Source organism: Argiope bruennichi, chromosome 11 (assembly GCF_947563725.1).
Source record: "Argiope bruennichi chromosome 11, qqArgBrue1.1, whole genome shotgun sequence".
Classification (NCBI taxonomy): Eukaryota; Metazoa; Arthropoda; class Arachnida; order Araneae; family Araneidae; genus Argiope; species Argiope bruennichi.
The window spans coordinates 20,688,211-20,712,395 of NC_079161.1; the positions used below are offsets into that span (position 1 = coordinate 20,688,211).

The 24,185-nt window shown below is 29.4% G+C and overlaps 1 protein-coding gene across 1 annotated transcript; it reads left to right on the top strand.

The window, feature by feature from the left end:
* LOC129957255 (fatty acid hydroxylase domain-containing protein 2-like) lies at nucleotides 1-22,766 on the top strand. The gene is made up of 6 exons (XM_056069509.1): nucleotides 1-158; nucleotides 8,796-8,899; nucleotides 11,068-11,189; nucleotides 12,122-12,327; nucleotides 19,319-19,591; nucleotides 22,463-22,766. The coding sequence occupies exons 1-6, from the start codon at nucleotides 148-150 to the stop codon at nucleotides 22,542-22,544; spliced, it is 798 nt and encodes a 265-aa protein (XP_055925484.1). The 5' UTR covers nucleotides 1-147; the 3' UTR covers nucleotides 22,545-22,766.
* The last annotated feature ends 1,419 nt before the right edge of the window (nucleotides 22,767-24,185 follow it).

The following is a 24,185-nucleotide window of genomic DNA, read 5'->3' on the forward strand; positions in this document are numbered from 1 at the left end:
ACTTTAAAAACCTCTCTAGAAGTTGCTTACTAAGCTGGATGTGACGATGCGTCTTTGATATCTAAGGTTCATTGGTTAATAGCTCTTATAAAGTGATATCTTTTATTGAATTTGGGTTAAATTATTCATAAGCAGGAGTGGTAAAAGATGTTGAACGAGTAAGTTCACGTTTTCTTTTAAACATATTTTGTTATGTGTAATCAGCGCCATAAGAAGGCGAGATATTTGCTCATGGCACCATGACCAATGACCCAAAATACAAGGAATTAGTTAATTGCATTTAAAGGAATCGCTCTTATCCTTCGGCTATTCCAAACTGAAATTATTCCAACAAAATGTGTGGAAACAAAATGGATACAATCGTTTTTGCATCTATTCAAAGTAGGTTTCTCTTATCAAAATAATAAATAGTTTTGAGTTGAAGATATTTGATGGCTAAAGGCCTTATCTGTTAAAGAAGATGCTTCTTAATTTGACTCAAAAAAAGAAATTTTGTTTTTTGGGGTTTGTTTGTTTGTTTGTTTTCTTATGGCACTTGCCATGGACAAGCCCGCTGTTATCAGCGATTTTAAGCCGGTGGGGGAGCGCCTCTTGTTTTTTATAATGGCGCCAACTAGGGCCAAGAGTACGACTTTGCTACTCACACATCACTCATTCGCTTGCACAACCCCTTTTTACAGGAGGGCACATTCACACATCTCACAGATAGAACAACGGAAGAACAACCATGCCCAAACCGGGACTCGAACCCAGGACGTCCGGATCACGGGGAAGATGCGCTACCGTTTTTTGGGGTAGTATCATCGAAGGATTATTATAGAAAAGCGCAAACGATTTATCAGGTTATACCACCGTTTCTCACAAAATGCAGCATAATATTATTGTTTTATGTTGATTAAACATCAACATCTTCTGATTAGTTACATGTCAACAGAAAAAAAACCGTTATTTCTATTTTCAATCAATATTAAGAGAAAAAAAATACTTTAATTTGTTTAGTAAAGAGTAAATTTTGAAAAAAAGGTGAGACGTTATTTTAGTTTTTCTTTATATTGTTTTGTTTAAGTTGTGAATGTTTGTATCTATTAGCAAATATTTTTAGCCGAAAATGCGATAGTGGTTTTTATTTTATTTCATTTTACAAAAATCAATTTCATTAGATTCAAATTATATAGAAAAAAAGATTCAAAATGCTGCAAATACATTGGAAATAAAATTTATCGATTGATAGAAATTAAGATAAGTAAAAGCGATTTCTCATGTGAATAGTTAATAACAAAATCGCTATGGAAATTCATTTTTTTCAGTACTTACATTTCATATTGAGTAGTTAAATAATTGTCATCAAATAATAAATTAAAATAATCGATTTATAATAATTAAAATAATAATAAAGCGATTTTTCATGTGAATAGTTAATAACAAAATCGCTATGCAAATTCATTTTTTTTTTCAGTACTTACATTTCATATTGAGTAGTTAAATAATTGTCATCAAATAATAAATTAAAATAACCGATTTCTAATAATTAAAATAATAATAAAGCGATTTCTCATGTGAATAGTTAATAACAAAATCGTGATGAAAATTCATTTTTTAAGTACTTATTTTTCATATTGAGTAGTTACATAATTGTCATCAAATAATAAAATAATCGATTTCTAATTATTAAAATAATAATAAAGCGATTTCTCATGTGAATAGTTAATAACAAAATCGTGATGAAAATTCATTTTTTAAGTACTTATTTTTCATATTGAGTAGTTACATAATTGTCATCAAATAATAAAATAATCGATTTCTAATAATTAAAATAATAATAAAGCGATTTCTCATGTGAATAGTTAATAACAAAATCGTGATGAAAATTCATTTTTTAAGTACTTATTTTTCATATTGAGTAGTTACATAATTGTCATCAAATAATAAAATAATCGATTTCTAATAATTAAAATAATAATAAAGCGATTTCTCATGTGAATAGTTAATAACAAAATCGTGATGAAAATTCATTTTTTAAGTACTTATTTTTCATATTGAGTAGTTACATAATTGTCATCAAATAATAAAATAATCGATTTCTAATAATTAATATAATAATAAAGCGATTTCTCATGTGAATAGTTAATAACAAAATCGTGATGAAAATTCATTTTTTAAGTACTTATTTTTCATATTGAGTAGTTACATAATTGTCATCAAATAATAAAATAATCGATTTCTAATAATTAAAATAATAATAAAGCGATTTCTCATGTGAATAGTTAATAACAAAATCGTGATGAAAATTCATTTTTTAAGTACTTATTTTTCATATTGAGTAGTTACATAATTGTCATCAAATAATAAAATAATCGATTTCTAATAATTAAAATAATAATAAAGCGATTTCTCATGTGAATAGTTAATAACAAAATCGTGATGAAAATTCATTTTTTAAGTACTTATTTTTCATATTGAGTAGTTACATAATTGTCATCAAATAATAAAATAATCGATTTCTAATAATTAAAATAATAATAAAGCGATTTCTCATGTGAATAGTTAATAACAAAATCGTGATGAAAATTCATTTTTTAAGTACTTATTTTTCATATTGAGTAGTTACATAATTGTCATCAAATAATAAAATAATCGATTTCTAATAATTAAAATAATAATAAAGCGATTTCTCATGTGAATAGTTAATAACAAAATCGTGATGAAAATTCATTTTTTAAGTACTTATTTTTCATATTGAGTAGTGAAATAATTGTCATCAAATAATAAATTAAAATAATCGATTTCTAATAATTAAAATAATAATAAAGAGATTTCTCATGTGAATAGTTAATAATAAAATCGGGATGAAAATGCATTTTTTAAGTACTTACTTTTCATATTGAGTAGTTAAATAATTGTCATCAAATAATAAATTAAAATAACAAACTTCACATTCCAATCATTAAAATTCTTCGCTTAAATATGACTTTCATTTTCTATACACATACATTTTTATATATTTATACAAACACACATGTATGCATATATATATATATATATATATATATTCAATTTATTCCCACATCTGTTTTTTTTTTTTTTTTTCAAAATGCTTGAAATCCAAAACCGTTAAAATACAGTGTAAAAAATATTAAGAACGGCACTATTAAAGTTAACAAATTAATCTTTTTTAGATGTCGCATACATTTTTATATATTTATACAAACACACATGTGTGAATTTATATATATATATATATATATATATATATATATATATATATATATATATATATATATATATATATATATATATATATATATATATATATATATTCAATTTATTCCCACATCTGTTTTTTTCCCAAAATGAAATCAAAAATCCAAAATCGTTAAAAATACAGTGGAAAAAATATTAAAAACGGCATTATTTCGGAAAAAAATACTAAGAACGGTACTATTAAAGTTAATAAATTAATCTTTTTTAGATGTCAAGTTTATAATGAATTTCCATATTTTTAAGAGAAACTTTATGCAGACACCATAAATACATTTTTTGTACATTTTAATTTCTTGTTTGAACGGCAATTTTTGGTTACTTTCAAATGCTTTCCAATATGAAATTGATGATCGTTTATTACCACAGAAAATGGCTCATTAACGAAAAGAAATAGATACGATTTTTAATTGAAAGGATTAAGCGATTTGTATACATCAGCTTTTAAACTACGAGATAAACGGAAATTGATGTATGGTTTTCTAATGCAGCAAAATTTTCGCACTAATTATTCTAATTTTTATTCGATTCGTTAAAGTTATTCCAGCTATCAAGATCTTTGTACTTTATCTAGTTTACAGGAAAAAAATAATAAATGCAAATAGAATTCTAGTGGATAAAGTTCGCCTAAAACTTTTTACGGATTTTCAGTTTTTTTGCGTGAAAACCATACACGAAGTATTCTAATCAGTTTCCTCATTGTCTGTATGAATTAATATATGCACAGACTGAGGGAAATAATTCCCTATATGATTTTTTTCTTCTTAATACAGAAACCATAAATCTGGAGATTTAAATAAATTTGAGAGTTTTCTTTTTTTTTAGCGATTACAATATTTTTTCTTTCTAAACTTCGAGGAAATAAAAACAACGTCAAGGACACGTTTGACGTCATAAAATAATTTATAGTATTTCACTAGCAAATAACAATTTTTTGCTGTATTTTTTACTACTGTTTTGCTACATTATATTCGACTGTTAATACAGATAGCGATAAACTAGTTTTGATTTTCAGTAAGAACATTTTCATACTTGGAAGCAAAAATCTGATATATCATCGTAATCATAATGGTGAGTCTATGCAAATGGAAACTCTGGACTTCCTTGTATCTTTCTACAATAGGATTGTTTCTGTTCAATCAAGTCTCATAACGGAAAATTTACCAAACTCTCACGTTATTTATTAATTTTTCAGTTACAATTACATAATTTCAAGGAAAATAACAGAAGCAGTACTAGTTTCATCATAAACTTTCAGACCTTATTTTACGAGCAGATAATCGTTTGTAAGCAATTTCTCTGATTTTACTTATTATTATAATTTCTATCAAACCTTTGTAAAACATTAACGAAATAATTTAATTCATTGGATAATAGTTATTTTCTTACTTATTTCACATTACCATTTATAGTATTTTTACCTTAAACCATAAATTGGCCGCTTTTCCAAAAGCTTTTTTAAAATTGGAATAATGAATGCCAATTGTAGGGTATTTGTTTTTGTTATGTTCAATTCACAAATAATCAGAGAAACAGGAATTTTTTTCACGGTTACTATTTTGAAATTTTCCGGTTTTTATACCTTTATTTCATTCTATATTGCAGAACTATTAAGTTTTTTTTTATACATTTGGATGCATGAAGAAAACGAAATGTTAATCCAGTAAGCTCAATTTTATTATCAATGTCCCCTCAATATTTATCTTCAAATGCCATTAACTATCTTGAAACAGACGATAATTGTTCGAATTTTTGGAATCCACTTTTATTATAAAAATATATTTTATTCGAATTCGTGGTACTTGAATTTTTTTGCATTTTATATCGTTAAAAGTAACATTTCTCATATCATATACAAGCCTTTTTCCGTTTCACAAAAAAGAGATATTTTTGATTTGAATTTTCTTCATTCTCTTCTTTTAATTGTTAACAGCAACCTTTTCCTCATTATTTACAAGCATCATTCTGTTTCTTAAAAGTGACATTTTGATTCGAATTTTCTTCATTCTCTCCTTTTAATGATTAACAGCAACATTTTCCTCATTATTTACAAGCATCATTCTGTTTCTTAAAAGTGACATTTTGATTCGAATTATCTTCATTCCCTCCTTTTAATTATTAACAGCAACATTTTCCTCATTATTTACAAGCATCATTCTGTTTCTTAAAAGTGACATTTTGATTTGAATTATCTTCATTCTCTCCTTTTAATGATTAACAGCAACATTTTCCTCATTATTTACAAGCATCATTCTGTTTCTTAAAAGTGACATTTTGATTCGAATTTTCTTCATTCCCTCCTTTTAATGATTAACAGCAACATTTTCCTCATTATTTACAAGCATCATTCTGTTTCTTAAAAGTGACATTTTGATTTGAATTATCTTCATTCTCTCCTTTTAATGATTAACAGCAACATTTTCCTCATTATTTACAAGCATCATTCTGTTTCTTAAAAGTGACATTTTGATTCGAATTTTCTTCATTCCCTCCTTTTAATGATTAACAGCAACATTTTCCTCATTATTTACAAGCATCATTCTGTTTCTTAAAAGTGACATTTTGATTCGAATTTTCTTCATTCCCTCCTTTTAATGATTAACAGCAACATTTTCCTCATTATTTACAAGCATCATTCTGTTTCTTAAAAGTGACATTTTGATTCGAATTTTCTTCATTCTCCCCTTTTAATGATTAACAGCAACATTTTCCTCATTATTTACAAGCATCATTCTGTTTCTTAAAAGTGACATTTTGATTTGAATTATCTTCATTCTCTCCTTTTAATGATTAACAGCAACATTTTCCTCATTATTTACAAGCATCATTCTGTTTCTTAAAAGTGACATTTTGATTCGAATTTTCTTCATTCCCTCCTTTTAATGATTAACAGCAACATTTTCCTCATTATTTACAAGCATCATTCTGTTTCTTAAAAGTGACATTTTGATTCGAATTTTCTTCATTCTCCCCTTTTAATGATTAACAGCAACATTTTCCTCATTATTTACAAGCATCATTCTGTTTCTTAAAAGTGACATTTTGATTCGAATTTTCTTCATTCCCTCCTTTTAATGATTAACAGCAACATTTTCCTCATTATTTACAAGCATCATTCTGTTTCTTAAAAGTGACATTTTGATTCGAATTTTCTTCATTCTCCCCTTTTAATGATTAACAGCAACCTTTTCCTCATTATTTACAAGCATCATTCTGTTTCTTAAAAGTGACATTTTGATTCGAATTTTCTTCATTCCCTCCTTTTAATGATTAACAGCAACATTTTCCTCATTATTTACAAGCATCATTCTGTTTCTTAAAAGTGACATTTTGATTCGAATTTTCTTCATTCTCCCCTTTTAATGATTAACAGCAACATTTTCCTCATTATTTACAAGCATCATTCTGTTTCTTAAAAGTGACATTTTGATTCGAATTTTCTTCATTCTCCCCTTTTAATGATTAACAGCAACCTTTTCCTCATTATTTACAAGCATCATTCTGTTTCTTAAAAGTGACATTTTGATTCGAATTTTCTTCATTCTCTCCTTTTAATGATTAACAGCAACATTTTCCTCATTATTTACAAGCATCATTCTGTTTCTTAAAAGTGACATTTTGATTCGAATTATCTTCATTCTCCCCTTTTAATGATTAACAGCAACATTTTCCTCATTATTTACAAGCATCATTCTGTTTCTTAAAAGTGACATTTTGATTTGAATTATCTTCATTCCCTCCTTTTAATGATTAACAGCAACATTTTCCTCATTATTTACAAGCATCATTATGTTTCTTAAAAGTGACATTTTGATTCGAATTTTCTTCATTCTCCCCTTTTAATGATTAACAGCAACATTTTCCTCATTATTTACAAGCATCATTCTGTTTCTTAAAAGTGACATTTTGATTTGAATTATCTTCATTCTCTCCTTTTAATGATTAACAGCAACATTTTCCTCATTATTTACAAGCATCATTCTGTTTCTTAAAAGTGACATTTTGATTCGAATTTTCTTCATTCTCCCCTTTTAATGATTAACAGCAACATTTTCCTCATTATTTACAAGCATCATTCTGTTTCTTAAAAGTGACATTTTGATTTGAATTATCTTCATTCTCTCCTTTTAATGATTAACAGCAACATTTTCCTCATTATTTACAAGCATCATTCTGTTTCTTAAAAGTGACATTTTGATTTGAATTTTCTTCATTCTCTCCTTTTAATGATTAACAGCAACATTTTCCTCATTATTTACAAGCATCATTCTGTTTCTTAAAAGTGACATTTTGATATCAATTTTCTTTCTCTCCCTTTACACTCAGCACTGATAAGTGGATTCGCTATATCAATTTAATTTGACATTTGTTTAATAAATATTTCTAATTTTTGCAACTTTATTTTAGATTAAGTTTAAGTTATTTTTGAATTCTTCAATTTCATTCATATAAAATTAGAAAATAAAAAATCAATTATATTTTAAAAATAAGTAATTGAATATAATAAAAATTTCCCTTATTATGGCTATTGTTTCATTCAAGAAGATTTCTTATTAACATATTTGTGTTTTTTTCCAAAAAAGTCAAAACTGCACTTATTTTCTTTACATAGTCAATAAATAGAAATTTTTAAAAAAAATTAAATATAATAAATAAGAGCCTATTAAATTTCATGTATTTGTACCCAGGAAATTTGGATCAACATTTGCTTTTAGAACATTAAATGGCTCTCCGTTAGGACAACATTCTATCGAAAAAGAAGCGAGATACTAATAATTATTGTAAATAATATATGTCAAATTAATTATAAATCAAAAATAGAAAATTTTAAAATCCTCGTAATTTAAAAAATAAGATTAATTTCATGATATAGAAATATGATTATTTCATAATGTTATATATAATTTTAGTTTCTTTTTTCAATTCTCATAATTTCAAACATATTCTTATAATGTAAATTTGTTGTTTTGATGAGAAACCAAAACAAGTGTTCACCAATTCCCTCATATCCTCTATAGTAATTGAGAACGCATCGGGGTAATTAGAAATATTCTTACTGGTAATGCTGACTAATTAATAAATTATTTTTGAAATAAGGACATTTATTTAACAATTCATGTAAATATATTTATGTAATTAGAAAAAAAAACTCTTCTTAATGCTCTGCTATCATTTTAAACCTAAAAAGAATAATGGAGTCCGTACAATTCTTTCCCAATTATCCAAATTGGCACTAGTTACATTATGAACTATTTTATGCAAAACAGAAATGTGTCTGGTTTGCATAAAATAGTTATACTTAGAGCATGCGCATAAGCTTATAACTGTAACGATGTCTTCGAAAATATTGTGCTTATTTTAAGCTCGACAATGGATAATCCTTTCATTCATTTTTAATGAGAAACTAAATTACTTGAAACGTATTCTTTTGTCTATTTCAATAGAAATCCGTATGAATTAAATAAATCAAAAATAAATATTAAATGAAGTCGAAAAATTGAAATATTGAAATATTCTGTTTATTTTATTCTTTTTAGGAAACTCCAATACTTGTTGGAGTCTGCCCATCATTATTTTCAAGGACAATGGAATACAGTTTGGGAATGGTTTGGAAATGATGAATTCAACTTAGTGGTTTGGGGTAAATATGTAGTATTTGCCCTTTTTTTTTCATTTTGTTTTGAAGTACATATATACTTTACAAAAGGTTTCACAAATTGACCGATTATTGCCAGACTATAAACTAATCAATAGCATTTATCATTAAAAACTCTGTACTAATATATACAAATTTTAAAGGAAAATGTGAACCCCTTTTTTTATAGTGAATTCATCTTATAATGAACAATCATATCTGTCGATCCTCTAGTTCTCACATTTGCGCATGTGTTAATTAATATACATACATATATATATATATATATATATATATATATATATATATATTCCATGACTAGGGGGCTTTGTAGTACTATAATATACTTGAGGATACTGTAAGCGATGCTCATTATTTCCATTAGCAAATTTTTAAACTTCATTGGTCATTCGTTTAATGACAAAAATGTAATTTTTTCCATGATGAGAACATAACCTTTCCGATCGGCGTACTTACGATTCAAAACTCAAAACTCAAAAATCTACAATGAGAACATTCTTTGTTTATATCTCCAATATCTAAATATTAAATCAGTTTCTCATATTTTGGCACAAACTTAGCAGCTTCACCGTCAGCTTTCCTTTCCAAATTGCCAGATTCTCACTCGGTCTTTATTCGCATTTTTTCTTCATCTGATTTCGCTGGACGGCCCATTACTATTTAAAAAAACAATGCAAAGTTAATATGTGTATTGCTTAGATGTTCAGAAGACTGCATTCCTGGAAAAAGGTAAACAAACCGGAAAGCTATCCATTTTTGTTGCCACAAACGGTGTGTCGAAAAATAGAATTAAGAAATAATAATGTTTTAAATTTATTTGCTGTTAATTTGGTGTTAATTAATTCTTACTTTTCTTTTTTACCACCGGTTCACCGCAAGTGCAAAATAAATACTTACAACAGCGAGTTCGCAAATTGTACAGACTAAGTCTATGGCAAAGGATACCGACGCGCTCTGATTGATTTAAGCCTTGGCATCTTTTTGGCAATTTTTTGCCAAAAAGATGCCATACCGAAATATATTTTTATAAAAATAAATAAAATTTGTGAATCCCCCCCTCTTATTTTTTACGGTTTACATGTAATATTAATCTGGAAGACATATACAGCGGAAAAGATCAAATCCTGAAACCTAAATTCAGGAAATATAAAAATGACAATTTATTAAAAATAATTTTTATACGTGTTTCTTCTTAATATTATTTTGATATAACTAAAAAAAATTAGCTACGAAATCACATATTCCGTTAAAGCTTACATATTTATACGTTTTTGGGCATTAAGTAATCATCTCCCCATAAGTAGTGGATGGGAAAGTAACAAACGTTCAGCAACAAGTTTCAGTGACTGCATAAATTATCTAATAAAGGCACGAAAATCATAGAAAAATAAGAAATATTTAATTGCTGCATCATATGTTGAGTCATTACTTTCATATAGTTTTTATACGTCTGTGCATAAACAACATTAGTTACTTGTATTATTAGTAATATTTATTATTATTATTAATAATTAGTGTTAGTAGTATTACTAATAATATTTAGAGAAAGCCATTATATTAATAAAAATTAGGTCGTGTTGATATTCACTCGTATCTTCCATAAAACTAATGAAAGGTACAAGGTTTGAGCCAAATAAGCGAAAACTACACTGTTATGAGTGCAAAACATTGCCAAAAAGATGCCAAGGCTTAAACCAATCAGAGCATGTCGGTATCCTTTGCCATAGACTGAGTCTGTACAATTTGCGAACTCGCCTTACAACAGCGTAATAATAATTTTTATTAATTTCAAACAATACTGGCAAAGCCAACCTCAAATGTCATGGGTCAGGCTACACGCTGTCTACCAATCACAACGCGAATAAAATGCAATGTTTATATAAGAAAATTTTATACAATGGATTGAAATATTATCTTTCTGATAGTTGTTCCTTATAATTTATAGTTAATTATGTTGATATTTCAAACTCTACGACTTTATTTTTGAAATGAAAAGTGAAAATCATTATGCAACCCAAAGAATTTTATTTTTATATGTTAAGAAACTGAACAAAAAAAAGGCATGTTTTCTTTCATATAGCGAAACTCAAAATTTATTTTTGTGATGAAGTTTGTCTCAAATATATAAAGTGAAAAATTGGCTATCGTTTCAGGCTCAGTAATTGTTACATTTCTTATTTTCTGGATTCCTGGAATATGTTTCTTAACAATTGATTTGAGTGGCAAGCCAAACTTCTTACAGAAGTACAGAATTCAGAAAATCTCCAAATATCAGGTATGGCATTAGATCAGGATTTGGATGAAGTTTCAATCCGACATTTTACATTCTCTGTTCTTTCAGCTATCTGTCAGTTTTGTGGTGAATAGCTTATAAGCCTGTTAACAGCTATGCTACCCGAGTAATTGCTTTTGTATTGTGGTCATGTTACTCGTCTGCGAACCATAAGGTCCCAGGTTCTATCCTGGCTCATCCCAATCCGCCACAGTTTCATCAAGTAATCCGTAAAAGATTCAGTGTAGTGTTTGATTATTTTGGGGAAAAAAAATCACCAGCGGTATAGTCTCTCCGAAACTAACTCGCATATTCTCTAATAAAGGTGTTATCCTCTTCTTCCGCAACGCATAAATTTGAGAACTTCAGGCAGAGCCTTAAACACCATGAGTGCGGAGATTTTATTTTTTAGATTATCGTTTAGGAGAATTTTGTAATTCTCTGTATAGTAAAAAAATCTGAATTCGTATTTAGGCGTTCCTTTTTTAAGCAAAATTTTGATACACAACTAGAAATTTAGAACCGAGATAGCATATCAAACTTCATTCATTCGCGTTCATATGAGTTCTGTTTCTTTATTTTAAATTTATAAGGAATTATCACAAATTTAATGGGTAACATCTATTTCATTCATACTTCGATATAAGCATTCATTATACCGAAGTTTCAGAAACTGGCCATTTTAGATATCTCTAAGAAGTAGTGGAATACCTATAAAGAAATGAAAATTCTTTGCTTGCAGTTGTATATCTTATATCAAGTTTTTCGCATTATTATGTAAAATTATTATGTATGTATCAAGTTTTTCGTATATTATTATGTAAAATTATTATATATGTATCAAGTTTTTCGCATATAATGTAAATAATGCTTAAAAATTGTTGGTTGTTGAATTTGTAATTTTGAATACACTTTCATTTTCTTTTTTATATCAGAAAATGAAGTTTAGCGAAGTTTGGAGAGATTCCAAGCAAATAATTTATAACCAACTTGTGTGTGGCATTCCTATGTCAGTGCTATTTTATCACGCTGTGACATGGAGAGGCTGCGATACCAAAAATGTTCCAGCTTTTTCACGCATCATCTTGGATCTCGTGTTCATCGTTCTCCTGGAAGAAATTGCATTTTACTACTTGCACAGGTTTGTATAGTCTCACTTTTCAATCAAACTTATCTTTTTCTGTCAATCACTCTTTAGATATGATCTAACACTCTCAACGAATATTGGGAAAAAATGATATATACGATACTGATAAGCTTTTAGTCTCAAACGACACTGGGACAACTTTTTGTCTCTTATATGACATACTCATTTTATATCAGTAATTATTTTAATTTTTTAGTATATTTGAAATCCATTTCTTTCAGCAGTAACATTATCCAAAATTCTTCGAATGCTCCCTTTCTACATATCACTGCATCTTAAACAGAGTACGGAATTTGTTATTTTGAGCAACGTACAATAAGCATTTGATATCAATGCATCTACAATATTTGTTATTTTTGTAGAGAATACTGTAATATATTTGCAATCCCATTCTTTCCGTTGTAACATTATCGAAAATTGTGCGAGTGCTCTCTTTCTACATATCAGTGCATCTAAAACAGAGTACGGAATTTGTTATTTTGAGCAACGTACAATAAGCATTTGTTGTCGATACATCTACAATATTTGTTATTTTTATAGAGAATATTGTAATATATTTGCAATCCATGTAACATTATCCAAAATTGTCCGAATGCTCTCTTTCTACATATCAGTGCATCTAAAACAGAGTACGGAATTTGCTATTTTGAGCAACATACAATAAGCATTTGTTATCGATACATCTACAATATTTCTTATTTTTGTAGAGAATATTGTAATATATTTGCAATCCCATTCTTTCCGTTGTAACATTATCGAAAATTGTGCGAGTGCTCTCTTTCTACATATCAGTGCATCTAAAACAGAGTACGGAATTTGTTATTTTGAGCAACGTACAATAAGCATTTGTTGTCGATACATCTACAATATTTGTTATTTTTATAGAGAATATTGTAATATATTTGCAATCCCATTCTTTCCGTTGTAACATTATCGAAAATTGTGCGAGTGCTCTCTTTCTACATATCAGTGCATCTAAAACAGAGTACGGAATTTGCTATTTTGAGCAACATACAATAAGCATTTGTTATCGATACATCTACAATATTTCTTATTTTTGTAGAGAATATTGTAATATATTTGCAATCCCATTCTTTCCGTTGTAACATTATCGAAAATTGTGCGAGTGCTCTCTTTCTACATATCAGTGCATCTAAAACAGAGTACGGAATTTGTTATTTTGAGCAACATACAATAAGCATTTGTTATCGATACATCTACAATATTTCTTATTTTTGTAGAGAATATTGTAATATATTTGCAATCCCATTCTTTCCGTTGTAACATTATCGAAAATTGTGCGAGTGCTCTCTTTCTACATATCAGTGCATCTAAAACAGAGTACGGAATTTGCTATTTTGAGCAACATACAATAAGCATTTGTTATCGATACATCTACAATATTTCTTATTTTTGTAGAGAATATTGTAATATATTTGCAATCCCATTCTTTCCGTTGTAACATTATCGAAAATTGTGCGAGTGCTCTCTTTCTACATATCAGTGCATCTAAAACAGAGTACGGAATTTGTTATTTTGAGCAACGTACAATAAGCATTTGTTGTCGATACATCTACAATATTTGTTATTTTTATAGAGAATATTGTAATATATTTGCAATCCATGTAACATTATCCAAAATTGTCCGAATGCTCTCTTTCTACATATCAGTGCATCTAAAACAGAGTACGGAATTTGCTATTTTGAGCAACATACAATAAGCATTTGTTATCGATACATCTACAATATTTCTTATTTTTGTAGAGAATATTGTAATATATTTGCAATCCCATTCTTTCCGTTGTAACATTATCGAAAATTGTGCGAGTGCTCTCTTTCTACATATCAGTGCATCTAAAACAGAGTACGGAATTTGTTATTTTGAGCAACATACAATAAGCATTTGTTATCGATACATCTACAATATTTCTTATTTTTGTAGAGAATATTGTAATATATTTGCAATCCCATTCTTTCCGTTGTAACATTATCGAAAATTGTGCGAGTGCTCTCTTTCTACATATCAGTGCATCTAAAACAGAGTACGGAATTTGCTATTTTGAGCAACATACAATAAGCATTTGTTATCGATACATCTACAATATTTCTTATTTTTGTAGAGAATATTGTAATATATTTGCAATCCCATTCTTTCCGTTGTAACATTATCGAAAATTGTGCGAGTGCTCTCTTTCTACATATCAGTGCATCTAAAACAGAGTACGGAATTTGCTATTTTGAGCAACATACAATAAGCATTTGTTATCGATACATCTACAATATTTCTTATTTTTGTAGAGAATATTGTAATATATTTGCAATCCCATTCTTTCCGTTGTAACATTATCGAAAATTGTGCGAGTGCTCTCTTTCTACATATCAGTGCATCTAAAACAGAGTACGGAATTTGCTATTTTGAGCAACATACAATAAGCATTTGTTATCGATACATCTACAATATTTCTTATTTTTGTAGAGAATATTGTAATATATTTGCAATCCCATTCTTTCCGTTGTAACATTATCGAAAATTGTGCGAGTGCTCTCTTTCTACATATCAGTGCATCTAAAACAGAGTACGGAATTTGCTATTTTGAGCAACATACAATAAGCATTTGTTATCGATACATCTACAATATTTCTTATTTTTGTAGAGAATATTGTAATATATTTGCAATCCCATTCTTTCCGTTGTAACATTATCGAAAATTGTGCGAGTGCTCTCTTTCTACATATCAGTGCATCTAAAACAGAGTACGGAATTTGTTATTTTGAGCAACGTACAATAAGCATTTGTTGTCGATACATCTACAATATTTGTTATTTTTATAGAGAATATTGTAATATATTTGCAATCCATGTAACATTATCCAAAATTGTCCGAATGCTCTCTTTCTACATATCAGTGCATCTAAAACAGAGTACGGAATTTGCTATTTTGAGCAACATACAATAAGCATTTGTTATCGATACATCTACAATATTTCTTATTTTTGTAGAGAATATTGTAATATATTTGCAATCCCATTCTTTCCGTTGTAACATTATCGAAAATTGTGCGAGTGCTCTCTTTCTACATATCAGTGCATCTAAAACAGAGTACGGAATTTGCTATTTTGAGCAACATACAATAAGCATTTGTTATCGATACATCTACAATATTTCTTATTTTTGTAGAGAATATTGTAATATATTTGCAATCCCATTCTTTCCGTTGTAACATTATCGAAAATTGTGCGAGTGCTCTCTTTCTACATATCAGTGCATCTAAAACAGAGTACGGAATTTGCTATTTTGAGCAACATACAATAAGCATTTGTTATCGATACATCTACAATATTTGTTATTTTTGTAGAGAATATTGTAATATATTTGCAATCCAATTCTTTCCGTTGTAACATTATCGAAAATTGTGCGAGTGCTCTCTTTCTACATATCAGTGCATCTAAAACAGAGTACGGAATTTGCTATTTTGAGCAACATACAATAAGCATTTGTTATCGATACATCTACAATATTTGTTATTTTTGTAGAGAATATTGTAATATATTTGCAATCCCATTCTTTCCGTTGTAACATTATCGAAAATTTTGCGAGTGCTCTCTTTCTACATATCAGTGCATCTAAAACAGAGTACGGAATTTGCTATTTTGAGCAACATACAATAAGCATTTGTTATCGATACATCTACAATATTTCTTATTTTTGTAGAGAATATTGTAATATATTTGCAATCCCATTCTTTCCGTTGTAACATTATCGAAAATTGTGCGAGTGCTCTCTTTCTACATATCAGTGCATCTAAAACAGAGTACGGAATTTGCTATTTTGAGCAACATACAATAAGCATTTGTTATCGATACATCTACAATATTTCTTATTTTTGTAGAGAATATTGTAATATATTTGCAATCCCATTCTTTCCGTTGTAACATTATCGAAAATTGTGCGAGTGCTCTCTTTCTACATATCAGTGCATCTAAAACAGAGTACGGAATTTGCTATTTTGAGCAACATACAATAAGCATTTGTTATCGATACATCTACAATATTTGTTATTTTTGTAGAGAATATTGTAATATATTTGCAATCCAATTCTTTCCGTTGTAACATTATCGAAAATTGTGCGAGTGCTCTCTTTCTACATATCAGTGCATCTAAAACAGAGTACGGAATTTGCTATTTTGAGCAACATACAATAAGCATTTGTTATCGATACATCTACAATATTTGTTATTTTTGTAGAGAATATTGTAATATTTTGCAATCCAATTTTTTCTGTTGTAACATTATCCAAAATTGTCCAAATGCTCTCTTTCTACATATCACTGCATCTTAAACAGAGTACGGAATTTGCTATTTTGAGCAACGTACAATAAGCATTTGTTATCGATACATCTACAATATTTGTTATTTTTGTAGAGAATATAGTAATAAATTTGCAATCCAATTCTTTCCGTTGTAACATTATCCAAAATTGCCCAAATGTTCTCTTTCTACATGTCACTGCATCTTAAACAGAGTACGGTATTTGTTATTTTGAGCAACGTACAATAAGCATTTGTTGTCGATACATCTACAATATTTGTTATTTTTATAGAGAATATTGTAATATATTTGCAACCCATGTAACATTATCCAAAATTGTCCGAATGCTCTCTTTCTACATATCACTGCATCTTAAACAGAGTACGGTATTTGTTATTTTGAGCAACGTACAATAAGCATTTGTTGTCGATACATCTACAATATTTGTTATTTTTATAGAGAATATTGTAATATATTTGCAATCCATGTAACATTATCCAAAATTGTCCGAATGCTCTCTTTCTACATATCACTGCATCTTAAACAGAGTACGGTATTTGTTATTTTGAGCAACGTACAATAAGCATTTGTTATCGATACATTTACAATATTTGTTATTTTTGTAGAGAATATTGTAATATATTTGCAATCCAATTCTTTCCATTGTAACATTATCCAAAATTGTCCGAATGCTCCCTTTCTACATATCACTTCATCTTAAACAGAGTACAGTATTTGTTATTTTGAGCAACGTGCAATAAGCATTTGTTATCGATACATCTACAATATTTGTTATTTTTGTAGAGAATATTTTAATATATTTGCAGTCCAATTCTTTCCATTGTAACATTATCCAAAATTGTCCGAATGCTCCCTTTCTACATATCACTGCATCTTAAATAAAGTACGGTATTTGTTATTTTGAGCAACATACAACAAGTATTTGTTATCGACACATCTACAATAAGTATTTGTTATCGACACATCTACAATATGTGTTTGTTATCGACACATCTACAATAAGTATTTGTTAGCCATACATCTACAATAAATATTTGTTATCGATACATCTACAATATTTTTATTTTTTATTTTTGTAGAGAATATTGTAATATATTTGTAATCCTTTTTTTTTCAGTTTCAATATTATTCAGAATTATTAGAATTTTCTTTTTCTACATATCAGTATATATAAGACAGACTATAGTATTTGTTATTTTGAACAATATATAATAAACATTTGTTATCGGTACATCTTCAATAAATATATGTTATCGATACATTTACAATAAATATTTATTATTTTTATAGAGAATATTGTTATATATTTATAATCCATTATTTTAAGTTTCAATATTATCCAGAATTGTCAGAATGTGGTTCTCTTTCTACTTATCAGTACATCTAAAATAGAATATTGTTTTTATTATTTTGAGCAATACAAAATATATATTTGTTACAGAAACATCTAATATAAGTATTTGTTATCGATACACTTACAATAAATATTTATTATTTTTTTAGAGAATATTACTATATATTTATAATCCATTATTTTATTTTAAATATTATCCAGAATTGTCAGAATGTTGTTCTCTTTCTACTTATCAGTACATCTAAAATAGAGTACAGTTTTTATTATTTTGAGCAATACAAAATATGTATTTGTTACAGAAACATCTAAAATAAGCATTTGTTATCGATACACTTACAATAAATATTTATTATTTTTAGAGAATATTATAATAAATATATTTATAATCTTTTTTTTAGTTTTAATATTATCCAGAATTGTCAGAATGTTCTGTTTCTACATATCAGTACATCTAAAATAGAGTACAGTATTTGTTATTTCGTGCAATATACAATAAGTATCTGTTATGGAGACATCTAAAATAAGTGTTTACTACTTTTATAGAGATTATTATATATTTGTAATCCATTTTTTTTTTCAGTTTCAATATTGTCTAAAATTATCAAAATGTTCTCTTTCTACATATCAGTACATCTAAATTAGAGCACAGTATTTACTATTTTCAGCAATACACAATAAGTATTTGTTATGGAGACATCTGAAATAAGCATTTGTTATGGAGACATCTAAAATAAGTATTTGGTATTCTGAGCAATTTGTAATAAGTATTTGTTATCGATACATCCATAAAAAGTAATTGTTATTTTTGTAGTGAATATTGTATCATATTTGTAATCCATTCCTTTCAGTTGTAATATTATCCTGAATTGTTAGAAAGTTCTCTTTCTACATAATAGTATGTCTATTATAGTGTACAGTATTCGTTATTTTGTACAATCTAGTAGATTATATCGTGGTATTTTGGTTTTATTTCCTCTGCGAATTTTCTTTTTAACATTCTTTAACAATCCAGTTTTATTGATCGTTTGTCACACTTTAAAATCAGCTTCATTAATAATTAATAAACCTTATAACAGCTGTTGATTTCACGCATTGATTTCTTTTATTAAAAGAAACATTTCATCGACCAAATGATTCCTTTTCAATATTTCTTCAGTAACTTCTTTACAGAAATTTTCACAATTAGTTATGATGTGGTAATTATATTTTATTTTACATTTATTTTTTAAGAACATTACATAATTCAAATATAAAAATGAAGTAGGATTTTTTAAATTTTAATTCATAATAATAACTTTTCAGGTTTTTCCACACACCGTTCATGTTCAGACACATTCATAAGGTTCATCACAAGTGGGAAACCCCTATCGCCATTACCGCAGGTCTCTGCCATCCGATAGAACACGTTTTATGCAATATATTTCCGATTACTCTTGGACCTGTGGTTTTAGGAAGTCATTTAATCACTACCTGGCTGTGGTTTTGTATTGCCACATTATCGACACTGGTGTTGCATTCCGGTTTCCGCATTCTTCGGTTTCCCGAATCTGAAGTCCATGACCTCCATCATATCAAGTAAGCTTTTGTCATATTTATCAAACGCTGATATAAAAATTTAAATAATGCTGTCATAAAATGTGTAATTAAAATAAAGACGGAATGCTCGTCTTCGGTTTTAACCCGTTCAGGACCGTGATCGGATCCATTAGCCCGTTCAATACCATATACGTGATCACTCGATTCTTCTTTCACGGCTCACGGTATCATATACGAGACGAGCCTTTCTCTTTCTATCAGCCCTCGATCACGTCTGTGGGATTTCTATTTGGAACGTTTTATTTATATTTTTAAACAACACCAGATGGCGGTTGAAGTATATCTCATGGATGTTGACCTTCAATATACGTCTTCGGTTCTAAGCTTTTTTTCACTTGATCCGGGGTATTTATAAACATGTAGGCAATTGCACGCTTTCGGCTATTTCGAGAAGATTGGGCATTGGAAGGGACATGATTTATTTTGCTCTGGGTTTTTGTTTGTAATTTGAATGAGTGGGGAAAGGATGGAAGGCTTATTGGTTTATGTAGAAATAGATTTGCAGTTTCAGGATCGTCACATAATATTTTGTTATGTTTTTGATCAGTTGTATTTTGCCTTCCCATTACGAAAAGAGTGCAACACTTAACAGTCTAATTGTATGGCATTTGACCTCTGCGTTTCCAGATTTAATCGATTTATTGGTATAAGCAAACGACTGTCTAAAAGTGCACTTGTCATTTAGAGAGATATAACATAAATCGTAGGCCAAATTTTTAAGAAAAATTGGCACAATCTTATTTTATTTTTCACTGCTAGGTGGGGAGGACTGAACTCGCAACGTTGGGATTTGTTGCCGAGTAACAAGACCACTAGACAAACGTATACACTCTGTTACTGGCTTATATATGCAATGCACCACAGTACTCACCCTCCAGTGAGTCGAACGATATTGGATGTTGAATGGTGATGTATTTTAGTAGTAGTAGTAGCTGTTGTCTTAATGGGCCTGTACCCAGTTTTGAATAGCGGCAAGCGTTATGGCGAGCGTTTTGTGGGTCCGTCAAGTGTGTCTGACGGCTTTGGGTTGCTGCGTCATGTGAGTCTGACGACTTTGGTTTAGCTGCGTCATGTGAGTCTGACGACTTTAGTTGCGGGTAGATGGCGCCACAACAGCTATATGAAGGTTGAAGGTTCAGCGTCCGAGGTCACCAATTTAGCGCTAGGATAGAACCTGGGACCTTTAGGTTAGCAGTCCAGTAACGATCCGATTATGCCAAAACAGCTGTTCGAGTAGAAGCGCTGTTACTGGCTTATATATGCAATGCACCCCAGTATAGATGTGAGGGACGCGCGAGGATAGAACCTGGGACCTTTTGGTTAGCAGTCCAGCAACGAACCGATTTTACAAAAACAGCTTTTCGGGTAGAAGCGCTGTTACTGGCTTATATATGCAATGCACCACAAGCTTCATCATAATGATTACACAGATATGAAAAGGTAGCCCTAAAATAAGAGTCAAAACTTACAGTTTTTAGGTTTTGGAAAAGTCCTTAATAGGTGACGTAATAGACGCCTTAACTTAGTCATTTAATTCCGATAAAAGAAAACTAGGACGGACAGTACGGAAGCCGGATAGTCGCGAAACGGATATTCGTGAGTGTGTTGTATTTTCTAGATACTGACCGCTTTCTTTAGAGAGTTGTTTTCCGTATTTCGAATGAACTGCGGAGAACTACCTTGTCTTTTGCATTTTTAATAACAAAGTATTCACCAAAATGCCTTTGATATAAATAATTGATGTTGATTGATAAAGAATAACTGATTCTTTATTGTTGAAATTGAATACACAATACTCATTTACTGCAATATAGCATTTAAGCTCTTGAGAAACAGTTCGTCCGTCATTTCAAATTCACAGCAGCAATATCTCGACGTGGGAGAGTTTTGTACTTGGTTGGAAATCTGTAGCATATTGTTACGAAATTTCCAGGGTTCGTTTGGATAGTGGGAGTTATATGGTGTGGAGAACACTCAATCAGCAGGCGGCAGTAGAAAATGAAACAACGGCGTTTATTTACACGAAGACACACAGGACAACACAAAGATGACAACTATATAGCCCACAATTATCTTCAGCCGAGACGTGCAGACAACAGCACACAACAGACTCTAATGCAGACCGTAGCTCACAACTTAATTCAGCACTCACTTGACTCCGTCGCTGCTCCGCTAATCTCTGGAAGGCCAGTTCTTGCTGCCGATTCCGACTACTCTGTTCGACTCCACTGGTCCACGACTCGATTCTCCACTGGTTCACAACTCCAAATCATCACTGCCCGGCAGCTGCGGGTGCTTCCTTTTATAGGTCTCAGGAGGCGGGGCTAGAAGCCTCTCAACCAATCAGGAACGTTCGAGGCGTATCTCCGTTCCTACTGGACGGATCGGGAAAATTCTCGATGTTTCGCATATAATCTATTTGGCGTCAATGTCTCCAAAGGGTCGCCAAGTTTGTCGCCAAGCTCTGGGACCTCCTATGGAACCAACATGCTGGGAAGCCGCATCGCAGATTCGTAACAATATTTAGATAGTCTGCGCATGGGGTGGTGGAAGATAGGAGAACTTAACTGTAAGTGTTGGCCGTCTACAAAATGAAAGCTGAAATAAAATTCGTTTGAAAGTGCTTTAACTGTTAATCTCGTTTTCATATGGAATAAATGAATAGGAGCTAAAAGACCGTGACATCACCAAAAAAAAATGTGAAAAAATTGAGGTTCCCTTTCAAAATGGCCCTCTCAAATATAGCATACGGCAAAAATATGTAATCAAGTTAAAGGATATTAATCTTCTTTAAAATGTTCTGATTATTATAATGATTTAAAGTTTTTTAAAAGTGTCGTTCTTTTTCAGGCACAGCAAGAATTATGGTAATGTAGGATTGATGGATCGACTCCATGGAACGATTGAATTTCCAAAGAGGATTAGGACATAGGAATTTTTCCAACTATCAATGCTTTAAGTTTTGATGTATTTTTTCAGAAAAAAATCCAGTCATTTTCTTTGAAGTGAAGTTTTTAAAATAACTTGTATGTGTATGTGTGGAAATGTAAAACCTGTATGGTTTATCGTATCAGAAATTTACAACATTGAGAAAAATGTTCATCAAAGATTGAAATACATTCTTGCTAAATAAAATGCTGTGTCTCTTCGTTTTTCTGAAGAAATTGTATTCAGAATCAGGCATCAAAAAATGAAGTTGATGATGTTAAAGTGTTCACATCATCAACTTCACGTTTGAGGTGGTGAAATTAGCAGTCTAGACCACGTGACCACAAATCACAATTTCAATAAATAGTTACGTTACATAACTCCCTTAATACATCTTCGAGTAATAAGGAAAATTTCCATTATGTTTTGTACAATTGTTTTATTTTAGGCACTACTATAACATCTACGATTCACATATAACGTAATAAATATTCTTAAGAACAATAATTATCCCATTAGAGTAATGACATTTTGCACGCTGACGGGGATCTTTTTTCTTGATCCTGGTTCTTTTCTCTTTCTTTGAAAGTTTTGTTTAGTTTAGTGATATTAACGTCCCGTTTTAATAGAGAGAGCAAGATATGTTTCATTTAAAATTTCTGTACATCTAGTCTAGAACATGACGTAATGAAATTTTTTGTTATTAACCCTTCTTTGCATGATGATGGAAATTTCCATCATAACATTTAGTGAACAAAAAAATTGTTCTCAAAACAAGTGTACTATAAATTGGTTGTTGATGGCAACTTTTTCACTACTATTACGTGATAAGGAACGTAGCTGTAAAAAAAAATCAAATCAAATGTCACAAACATTATAGGGGTTTTAATTTGTCTATCCGCTGTTTGTTGTATTTGAAAGAAACGTGCGATTTCTTAAATATTTTTATAACTAATCTGAGATTTTTTTTTTTTTGCTATTAAAAGCGATAATGAGTGGAGAAATTCAGAAGAGAGAGGCATTGAAAATTTTGAACTGAGTTTAACATGTAAATTTGCGTGATGATGGATATTTCCATCACATTTTTTTAATTATTTGATATTATATATTTACATTAGGATTTTTAAAATATTTTTTCTTTGATCTAGAGCATGAATTATATCACCCTGATTTATTTCACAAAAAGATTTTTAAAAAAAATCATGCAAAGAACGGTTTAAAATGTTTCTTTTGAAATTCGATTCTTGGCCACTAATATGTATTATTATATATTTTATAATGAGATTTAAAGTTTATATCCTTTGAAATTTCAGCGTTAAGAACGATCGATTGACAAAAACTACCGAACATCTTTATTATGGCAAATGTTTAGAAAATCCCAAATTTAACTGAACATAGAAAACAAATATAGGTCCTTATTAAATATTTTTTCTATAATAAATATCGTTTTCTAAATTAAAACCTATGATAAATGAATATTCTCTATATGAAGATTTTTCTTAAACGATCCTTTCATAAATGAAAATACTTTCTCTGAGGAAAAGTGCAAATTTAACTAAATAAATTCACACATTTCATCCCAATATGCATAATGGATTATATAAATTTCGTTTATTCTTGAAATATATTAAAATTTTGCTAGAAA

Bases quoted from the DNA above. Each gene is read 5' to 3' on its own strand.
- LOC129957255 (XM_056069509.1), top strand. The intron at 8,900-11,067 runs GTAAATATGTAG...CTATCGTTTCAG, and splicing joins ATTCAACTTAGTGGTTTGGG to GCTCAGTAATTGTTACATTT. The intron at 19,592-22,462 runs GTAAGCTTTTGT...GTTCTTTTTCAG, and splicing joins CATGACCTCCATCATATCAA to GCACAGCAAGAATTATGGTA.